The following is a 10,263-nucleotide window of genomic DNA, read 5'->3' on the forward strand; positions in this document are numbered from 1 at the left end:
GCGTTCTGACTGCGGCCTCGGAGGCCCGAAGTTTGTCAGCCAGGGTCTTTTTCCACCGTCCCCCCCCCCCCCCACACACACACAGGGGCTGGGCGTGGGGGGGTGCACCCTCTTAAGGCGCGTGGTGAGGGAGACGGGAGGGGGAGCCGCAGGCAGGCAGGCAGGCTGTGCTCCCCCTCCCCAGCTCTAGTCCATGGACAGACGCTGTGCCTCCCCGGGCCCCTGCTGGATTTCCATGATAAATACAGCAGCGGCGACAGATAGAGCGACCAGCCCTGCTCTTGTCAAGCAGGCCTTTTAGCAGGTTTGATTAATTGCTTTACGATTTCACGTCCAGCTGGGGGGCCACTGGTGGGTTGCTTCTGCCCCCCATCAGGTGGAAGAATGGACAGGCTGCTGAATGAGCCTGTAGACAGCCACCATGTGCCAAGCTGGTGACCTCATTTTGAAGGAAGATGAACTTAAATGAACTCCTTCCGGCCCCGCGCAGTTTTTTGCTGCCTCTTCCCCCGATTATCATGCTGCCCTGCTCTCGGGCCTCGGGCATGCACGGCTGCTCCAAGTGCCCACGGGAGGCGGGCTCCACATGCGCGCCCTTTTGTGTTCTTGCCTCTGGAACCCCGAGGGGCCCGGGGGAGGCTGGAGGATTCCTGCAAGCACTGGATGTTTGCAAGCGCTAGGAAGGTTTCCAGTTCCTTCTTCTTGCCCTTCCTTAAGCCCCAGAAACACTTTGCCCAGGAGCAAAGCTGCTCCCTTTTCATGGTGCCAAGAGGATGAAATTGTGACACGGGAGCAGAGGGCGGTAGTTGTAGGGCTGGGAGGGGCTCGCTCTGACCCAGAGGCCACCGAGCAGCTGGAAGGCTTTTCTGTGACTTTCTGCATTGGCCAGTGCTCTGTGCTTGAGGTGGAGGACGCAGGGTTGCTCTTAAACCGTAGCGGAACCTGAAGGAAGGTCTGACGCGCTGTTGTTTTTGATTTGCTTTTAAATTGAAACCCATCCTCTGCTAAACTGACACGCTGCACGCGCCAGTTTGAACAGAGCTTTCCCCGAAGGCCAGCAGCTTCCTGGTTTCCTCCGGGCTTCTTTCCCGCAGTGTCCGCCTTCGGGAAGGCCCACAGGACCCCGGCTCCGATTGTGCTTTCTGGGCCTGTAGCATCCCAAGAGGGTGAGATAAGACACAACACAGGCCGGGCGTGCTCTTAGGATCCTCCTTGTCTACTTGCTTGATGGGCGTGATGGGTGCCCAGCAGCGGCTGGAAGGACTGTGCACGTGTTACCCAGAAATGACAAATGTCATTTCAGGTTGGTTTTGACTCTGGGCGGGGCGGAGTGATACAGAGACTGGCCTGTAGTCTTTGCTTTTGATCATTTGGGGTTCTCTGGTCGCCTGTACCAGATTTTCCAGACTGTCTTTTTCTGATGTTGCAAGACTCCGTGCTCCTGGGTTTTCCTTGTATTCTGGCCCACTACCACCACCCCAGTTGAGCAGAACCGATCTGTAAATTCTGTGAAATTTCAAAAGAAGAATCAAACCATTGTGACACTGCTGGACCTTTTGTTACGCAAATCTCATTAAGAGACTAGAACTCTCAAAGGTTTTTCAAAGGGTCCAACTAAATTTTCATTACCCCGCTCCACCCAGGCCTCTGTGACCCCCATCCTCGGCTGCCTCTCTGTCTAGACCTCCCCCGCTCCACCCCCCAGAGGAGGCAGGGACTTGAGAAGGGCCGCGGAAGGCCTGAGTGGGCTCTGGCCATTGTTGGAGCCCGTGGCCCGTCTGTTTGCGCTGGTGGCGGGGAGGGAGCCGCAGGGCTGAGGACAGAGTGTGTTCCCCCGGCAGAGGCGGGTTTGCAGTGAACCTCCAAGAGCCCAGCTCCAGCGTGCACACCCTTGGGCTCCAGGCCCTGGCATGGGTGCCGTGCAGTGTCTGGCCTCCGCCTGGCTCCGGGAGAAGAACCAGCTTCCTCGCTCTTCAGTCTGGTTTTACAAATGAGAGAGCCCTGGTGTTTGTCAGAACGGGGGTTTCGGAGTCTGTTGAAGGTACCTGTCTGCTCTCGGGTGAGGGCCGGGGTGCGGAGGACACCTTTTCCTCCCCTAAGTGGCAGAGGACCGCCAGGCCTCTGGGTCCGCCCCAACTGCCGCTTACCCTTGTGTCTTGTGTCCACCTGTCTGCAGGGGGCGAGAGCATCAAAAGCATAAATCAGCAGTCAGGCGCGCACGTGGAGCTGCAGCGGAACCCCCCTCCCAGCACTGACCCCAGCCTGCGGATGTTCACCATCAGGGGTGTCCCTCAGCAGATCGAGGTGGCCAGACAGCTCATAGATGAGAAAGTTGGCGTACGTACAAGGTCCTTCCCTGCCCGGCTTAATGATAGCTGGCTTTTCTTCTGGACGTCCAAGGCACCCGCTCCCCCCCAGAACCTGGTACCTCCTGTGCCTTCCGGTCCGCATGTCACATGAGGGCGGCCCCTCCCACGTTGCCAAGGGGGAAGGTTGGGGCCCAGGGATGCCAGGGCCAGGCCCCGGGCGCGCTGGAGGAAGCCCCCTGGCAGAACTCACCGAGGCCCCCGAGGCCCCGCAGCGCAGCAGCTCAGGCCCAGAGCCGGGTCCCCTGCAGGCTTAGATGAGCAGCTGGGGCGGCAGCCTTCCCCCAGCACCGCCCTGGCGGCCAGCCCTGCAGGCGGCTTTCATTGACTCTGGCTTTAGTTTCAGGCACCTCAAAGCAGATAAAGAAAGGGAGTGTTGATGGAGGACAGATTGGCCACTGCTCACCTCAAAGGGGACGTAGAATGGCAGAAAGAGCCATGGGCCAGCCTAAATTGACGGGAGAGTCAAGCAGGTTGGTCCCTACCCCCAGGGTGACGCGCTAGGGCACCTGTGACGGCGCTCGTATGGGCTGTGTGGTGGTTTCGGTCACTCGAGGGGGCAGAAGCCACTTCTGCAAGTGAAGCCCCTGTGGGGAAGCGAGGCTAGCGAGTGTCAGAGGATATCTGGATGTCACTTGACTCTGTGTCCCCAAAAGCTGTAGTTTGCCGGGGGTGGGAGGGGCCTGGGCAGAAGGCAGAGGTGCAGCCAACGGGAAGTGAGAGCTACCTGTGTGCCCTCGACAGGGGACCAGTCTCGGAGCGCCCGGAGCCTTTGGACAGAGCCCTTTCAGCCAGCCACCTGCCGCACCTCATCAGAAGTAAGTCTCTCACGTCGGTCTCGGCGGGAAGAGTTCACTCCGTCAAGAGGTCCTCTCTCCAGCTACTTCTGGGGAGGGCCAGCCAAGAGCCTAGGTGTGAGCAAGACTCTTCCCTCTGCCTCCCTTGGCCGGCCCTTCTAGCCTGTTCATAGTCCACTGGCCGGTCCCAGGGGTGAGGGCCTTCCCGCAGGGTGGAGGGCCTTGTCAGCACGGGCATCCCCGAGCGGCTGCTCCCCCCCCCGCCGGTGGTCCTCGGCCTGCCGTGTTCATTTGTTCTTCACTTTCTTTCAGCACGTTTCCCCCAAGGAGCTCGGGCTGCTTCCCGAGCATTGCTGCTAAAGTGAACGGAAACCCCCACAGTACCCCTGTGAGGTAGGCGACCTCTCACTCCCTCCGTGTGGTTCTCTCGGGACTCTCGGAACCAGGGCTGCCACGTGGCCACTGCCCAGGGGTGGGGGGGAGCCGTGAAGCACCAGATCACGGATAGCCTGGCGGGAGGTGGATCCAATTGAGGAGACGGGGGTGTGGCCTGCTCTGGAACGAGTGACTCTTTTGTCCTCCGTAGTGGTCCTCCGGCCTTTCTGACCCAGGGATGGGGCAGCACCTACCAGGCGTGGCAGCAGCCCACACAGCAGGTCCCAAGTAAGTGACCCGGGAGGAGGTGGGACTGCGCACGCCACATGGGAGGGCTGGGGGCGCTGACGTGTCTGGAACGCTCTAGTTGCATCTCTTGGCCAGTACGCCCACACATCCCTCCCCGGAGCTGCCAGGAGCACCTGGGGCAGTGGGAGCCACCAGCAGCCCTGTGGTGGGCCTCCAGCGGAGCAAGGGAGGAGGTTGGCCCTCTCCTGGCCCCCCTCTCCAGCCTTTCTCTCCCATCTTCTCTGTTCTTCTCAGAGCTAGGGGCTCCTGTCAGCTTTGGGCCCACAGATGGGTTGGACCTGGCCCAGCCTGCAGCCCCTCCCCTCACTGCTTTCCCAGACAGCCCCCACCCCGGCTTGGGCCTGTTGGTGACCATCTCCCCCTTTTCTCTCCAGTACTACCTTAGAAGGGATGGTCTTTCTGTCTCCTGAACTTTCCAGAAAGCACACAGCTGGAGAGTTAGCTCAGTGGAGGGACACCTTGGCGGGACAGCTGACCGTTAGAGAAGGTCCCTGTCGGCGTCCAGTCCCCTCGGCCTGCCCCTGGGCCCCCACACAAGCTTCAGGAATCCTTCTGGAGTTGGATCTCACGCAGCCTTCAGAGCCAAACCAAACCAAGCTGCTTACCTTCCGTGCTTCGCCCTGTGGCTGTGATTCTGTCGGGGGCGTCCTTCCGCGCGGCTGCCCGTGGTCCTCGCAGCGCCACTCCGCTTTGTGGCTGCTTGGCTCGCAAGGGACGGAGCCTGCGTCCCGGCCCCGCCCGCTGCCCCTTGAGCAGAGCGCCGCTGTGAGGAAGCCCTGCCCGGGGTGCCTGCTCCGGGTCCCAGCTGCACGAGCACCCTGTGGGGTCTGGAGTCCAGAGGCCGAGGCCGTGTATGGCCTTACACACCTTCCCCTCCTCTGGCCTCCAGTTGGTGTCTAAGAAATGAAAGGTTTGGGTTCGATTTCCAGAGTGACCGTGAGCTCTGACATTGTATGGTTGCATTCCCCCCCCCCCCTTTTTAACAAAATGTCTCAAACATGCAGAATATTAGAAAGAATTTCACCGTGAACACCTGCACGCCCCCCCCGCCCCCGCCAGAGTCCCCGGGCCCGTCTCACCGCACTCACTTGCTCCCGAGCCCGTTTGCGTTTCCTGTTCTGATGGAAAAGGGCCTGCGAGACAAGAGGTGGCCCCCGGCTGCCCCGGGCGGACTTTACATTTGCTCCATTGTCCGGGACAGAGACTCTGGGAAAGCCCTAGACTGGGGGCGTGGGTAGGGGACATGTCCTCCTGCCTGAGGGGAAGTGACCCCTGTGCCACGGTTCCGCACCCCAGCTCCGCTCCCCGCCGCAGGCAGTGGCCTACAGGGCAGAGTGAAAGAAAACACAGGGCCTGGGTTCTTGCCTCTTCCCGTCCTTCGTCTCGCGGTGCTGAGCTGTTTGTCTCTAGGGGCGGTGAGAACTGGTTTCCGTCAGTGAAATCTCGTTTGGAAGAACCGGCCCGCTTTCCCACACCCTCCACAACCACCATGTTCTGTGCCCAGTATCGTCCTGAGGCCCTTCACGCCCTACTGGGAGGACCAGGACGGGGAGGGGATGCTGCTCCCCGTGCGTTCCTCCCACCTCACTTCCTTTCCCAGCCCCACACACAGACTCCTGTCACCCCACACCCCTCCTCAGACTGCAGTAAATCACTTAGCAGGGAAGACACTTTGCCGTGACCACGGTCACCAGCGCGTCCTGCCTGCTGGCTGCCACCTGCGGTTCTAACAGAAGACAGGACAGAAGGGGGGCCAAGCAGGGAACACACAAGCCAGCCCTGACCTCGGTGGGGAAGAAGGTCCCGACTTGTTGCTCTGGTCAGGGCTTATGAATCCTTCATGCCCGGGCCAGGCGGCTGCCACTCCGCCCGCCCCCCGCAAGATCTTTGCTGCCAGTGCCAGGCGGAGCAGGCATCCCGGCTCGCCCGCCAGGAACAGCCCCACACACCTCCTGTCCCCATCTGCTCCTCCCCTGGAAAGGCATGAGGCTAAATTGGACTCAGCTGCATGTTGTGGCACTCGGCCCCTCTGCTGCGTGTGCCCCGTCTTCTGTCACAGTCGCCAGACTCAGTCTCTGAGCTGTTTTCCCACGTGCTTTCCCTGCACTTGGGCTTGTCCGGAGTGAAAACCATTAGTCTGTGCAAGACCGGCCGGGTGACCAGAGTGCGGTCAGCACCACTGGGATTCTTTGTCCGGTTTGGAGGGCGATTCAGGGAGCCTCAGACTCTGTCACTCTGGCCTCGGGGGCTCCCCAAGCTCAAATCTCCATCTGAAGGGTCGAGGCTGTTCTGACCCATTGCTCTTGGGGGTTAGCTGTCCTGTCAACCCCCTCTTCACAGGGACCTCAGTCACTCCTCCCAGGCCCCCTGCAGGCATCGCGGTTTCCCTGGCCACTGCCCTCCGTCCGGGGCAGCGGGACTGGGCCCGGGCTAAGTAAGGCGCGGCCCTCAGCCGGCGGGGGCCTGACGGCTTTTGTGTTCCCCACACAGGCCAGCAGAGCCAGCCGCAGAGCAGCCAGCCCGACTACAGCAAGGCCTGGGAAGACTATTACAAAAAGCAGAGTGAGTGAGCTGGCCTTCTGACGAAGCAGACCCCCAGGCCCCGTGCCCCCACGCCTGTCTGTGGGCCTCCTTGCCCGGGGTTCCCTGTCACCTTTGTTTTTTTCTTCAGTGTTTTCCCTGTGTGACTTGGTCTCAGTCCCCGCTTTTGTCTCCCTGCGTCCCCTGTGTGTCCGTCAGAGGGAACGTGGTGAAGTCGCCCACCTTCTGGACGCCAAAGGGCCTGAGGACAGCTTGGGGCCTGCTGTCCCGTCCTCAGCCGTCCCGTCCTCAGCCGTCCCCTCTGCAGCCGCTGGGCCAGGCCTCAGAGCAGCAGGCATCCCGGTCCGTGGCCGTCGCGCTGCCTCCCGGCTCTTGTTGGTCGCTTCAGGGCAGGGACCAGAGAAAGGGTGAGACCACAGGAAGGGAGCCTGCGTCAGAGCCGGTGCCCGGGCGCCAGTTGCCCTGCTCGAGTAAGCTCGTGCTCTCAGCCGTGCCGGGAACTAAGCCCATCTTATTAACAAGAGAAGAAAAGAATCGAGTAACGGCAGCCAAAATGAGTCCTAAATCCCCGGGAGTGCCGGGCGGGAGTGTAGTCGGGGTGGAGCGCGGCCGGTGGGCAAAACCAGGCCGAGGGCCGCGGTCGCCCGCTGAGAATCACCCCCGGGGCTTCGGTGGGGTCCGGGAGGTCATCGCCGTCCCGAGCCCCCTGCTGAGACGCCAGATGCCCCGCCTCCCCCAGACCTCCCAAATCCAGACGCGCAGGCACACGTGGGCCTGTGTTTCCAGCCGTCCTGGGATTGGAGCCTGCGCAGGGGCACCCCCGCACCCAGGCCGGGGACCCGCTCCTTTCCCTCTTCCTCCCGCTCGTCTCCCCCTCCACCCACCACCACCGGCCGACTGTCTGTGCTGTTTCTCTGTGTGTCTCTCTCTGTCTCTCTGTCTGTCTCTGTCTCTGGCAGCCGTGGGGCAGGCAGACGGGCCGCGAGGGTGATCGGGAAGCACCGACAGCCAGCCGTGAGGTCTGGGGGCAGAGCAGGGCCAAGCAGCAGGCAGCTCAGAGCTCTCTGTGCCCCTGGGCAGCGCCCGGCCGCACGGTGTCCCGGTGGCTCATCCAGCGTCCAGAGGGAGACTGCGTCGGCCCTTGTTCCAGCTGCCCCGGGACCCCTCCCAGCTGACAGCGCCCTTTGCCTTCCCCAAGTTTGTCGCCACCCCCGCTAACCTCCGTGCTTTCCTTTGTCAATCAGGTCACGCTGCCAGCGCCGCTCCTCAGGCCAGCTCCCCGCCGGACTACACAGTGGCCTGGGCAGAATATTACAGGCAGCAGGTCGCTTTCTACGGGCAGACGTTAGGGCAGGCGCAGGCCCACAGCCAGGTCAGTAGCGGCACGGGCACCTCCAGGCCAGCCCGAACCCCCTTCCTCCCGGGCCTGTGGCAGGAAGGCCGGGCTGTGGAGGAATGGCTCAGGCTCCATGCCCTGGAGACAGCAGGTTGGGCCCCGTGAGAGAGGAAGTGCCTGCCCCTCCCTCATGTCCGAGCCCTGAGACTGTGGTGCTGAGGGGCGCTCCCGTTTCTCTAGGCCTCAGTTTCCCCCACCGTCCACGAAATGACCAGACTTTATGACTCTGGGGGGGCTCGGCACTGCAGTAGAGACTGTGGTGAGTCACACTCACTACTGTTCTTAAAGAGAATGGTGTGGCCAGACTGTCCCCCAGTCAGCGGCAAGGGGCAGCAGGAGGAGGGCGAGTCCAGACACTCTGAAGGCCGGGGCAGAACGCCAGATCTCCACCCTGTGTGGAAGCCAGGAGTGCTCTGTCCAGGCAGAAGCCAAAAACGGATTTCTTACTAACATAGTGAGGATGGCCAAAGGCTGCCCTAAGGCGTGTCTCAGGTGTGCTCTCCGGGTGACCTGATGCTGGCCAGGTCCTCATGGACAGCATGCCGGTTCCCACAGGCCCTAGACCCAAAGCTCGCTGGTCATCTCACTGCCAAAGTGGTCCCTCTGTGCCTGGGCCCAGTGGAGACAGGTGTCGGGGCTGGTGGGTGGCCAAGGGGAGGGATGCGCTCCCCTGCCCCACCCCCCGTACCTGGGCTTGGGGAGCTGCCCAGGGCCTCCTGTGCAGGACAGGGTTTGTTTGTCCTGGATCCCAGGACGCACAGACGCGGGCCATGTGTTCGTGCCCCCTGAGGAGCCAGAGGGGACCTGTGCCCCAACCCCTGAACCTTCAGAGCCCCAGACCGAGACGAGGTCATAGGAGCTGACCTCACTAACTTCTGTCCCCGTCTTTCCGCAGGAGCAGTAGGACGGCGACCTGCGGCTCTTTCCTCCCCGAAATCAGTGTGAGCGAAGACCTATTTGTAACAGGGGTTTTCAGATTTGCAAACCTTTTGATGAAGAACCTTTGTTTTGTTCTGTGAAACACTATATTTAGATTAACAGGATTTTTCTAAAAATCGGGAAAATTAGTTACTAAAAATTGCTGATAATTTGTTTCATTATTTTTGTTTGTTATTTCAAATGTGTAAGCTCTGGGATTCTCTCTGGAGTGAGACCTGCAAATTCAGGCACCAGCGCGTGCCTCAGAGCAGTGACATTTCAACACGGTGTGTTTCTGTTTTGTTCTGTTCCGTTTTGTTGTGTGTCTTTTTATTTACAGTTTTTTTCTGTTGCAACAGAAAGTGGCTTGGAAGTCTTAGGTGGTATGTAACAAATTCTTTAAAAAATTTTTAAACAGTATTTAAATATTCTTAAATGTGTAAATTCATTAAATGTTTTACTTCTAATTTCTCGTTATCTTGGCTGTCTGGTTTTATTGCATTTTTTTAAAAAACTGAACTATTATGTATTGTAATTAATTATGTGAATTCTGAATTGAGACAGATAATTGTATTGCTGTCCAATAGGGATTGGGAGGGGGCATTTTATAGGGTTTGTATAATTTCTAGAGTGCTAAAGGGGTAATATAAAAACGTGTCCGTGTGTTTAGCATACGTTTTTTTTCGTGTCTCCATTACCAGTTGCAATTGTGTATCTAAGACCTCCAAGCTTGTTTTAAAAACAAAACGAAAAACCTTTCTGTCTTCTCTCAGAAATATAAATACTGTTATTTTTAATATTAAAAAGAAATTCGATATAACTTTTAACAAACACTGTGGAACGTTAAACCGCGTGAAAATGTAGTAACTGTTGTTTAATTCCAAGATGTTTCTTCCTTTTTTCTTTTAAATATTTTCTTAATATTTGTCAAATTAACTAGATGAATAAATAAATCTAGTATTAACCACCATATGAATTAAATAATTTTGATTTAATAAAAGGGATAATATGATTTCCGGTGTTTACTGTAGTACGTCTTGTACAGATAACATGTATTTTTAAAGGAAAGAAAAACGAAGTCGAAGCTATTTTTTCTTGCATTTTTAATTGACCTGAGGGACATTCCGTTTGAAATGTACCGAAGTTACAGTTTCTGGGTTTTTCTCCTTATTTTCCTTATAATGCTTGAAATGTCTAACTATTAAAAAAAGGCAATTGGAAAATGTTATGCATGTTGTTTTAAAAAAAAAAAGTGTTCTTTTTATTTGACTGACAATTCATTTTACACTCTATATAATAAAATTTCCACAAGCCGTCTTGTGGGCGAAGTATTTTTAGTCTGTTTGCTTTCCTTTCCGCCCAGGCCCCTCCCTCTGCCCCCGTGCCCCCCGAATAAAATCGAGCCAAGGTTCTTACTCTACCAGCCCGACTTGGAGCCCGATCTAGATTTCTAGCTACTTCGTTAAGCTAATTTTATTTTAATGGCTTTGCATAATTTGACAGTCTGACTCCAGAGCCTTGATTACCATCAGCCCCTCTTACCTGTCACTCTAAGCCGCTC

The 10,263-nt window shown here is 57.6% G+C and overlaps 1 protein-coding gene across 3 annotated transcripts in view; it reads left to right on the plus strand.

Annotated features, from left to right (window-relative positions):
- Positions 1 to 10,033, plus strand: part of FUBP3 (far upstream element binding protein 3) — a 50,071-nt gene extending 40,038 nt beyond the window's left edge. For 2 of the 3 annotated variants that reach the window (XM_047699346.1, XM_047699344.1), the window contains exons 13-19: positions 2,177 to 2,337; positions 3,111 to 3,184; positions 3,476 to 3,556; positions 3,750 to 3,826; positions 6,338 to 6,409; positions 7,633 to 7,760; positions 8,680 to 10,033. In XM_047699346.1, coding sequence (XP_047555302.1) covers positions 2,177 to 2,337; positions 3,111 to 3,184; positions 3,476 to 3,556; positions 3,750 to 3,826; positions 6,338 to 6,409; positions 7,633 to 7,760; positions 8,680 to 8,688 — 602 coding nt within the window. In that variant the 3' untranslated portion in view covers positions 8,689 to 10,033. The remainder of the gene's footprint in view (positions 1 to 2,176; positions 2,338 to 3,110; positions 3,185 to 3,475; positions 3,557 to 3,749; positions 3,827 to 6,337; positions 6,410 to 7,632; positions 7,761 to 8,679) is intronic. The other variant, XM_047699347.1, reaches the window with a different exon arrangement.
- The last annotated feature ends 230 nt before the right edge of the window (positions 10,034 to 10,263 follow it).

Source organism: Lutra lutra, chromosome 13, assembly GCF_902655055.1.
Source record: "Lutra lutra chromosome 13, mLutLut1.2, whole genome shotgun sequence".
NCBI lineage: Eukaryota > Metazoa > Chordata > Mammalia > Carnivora > Mustelidae > Lutra > Lutra lutra.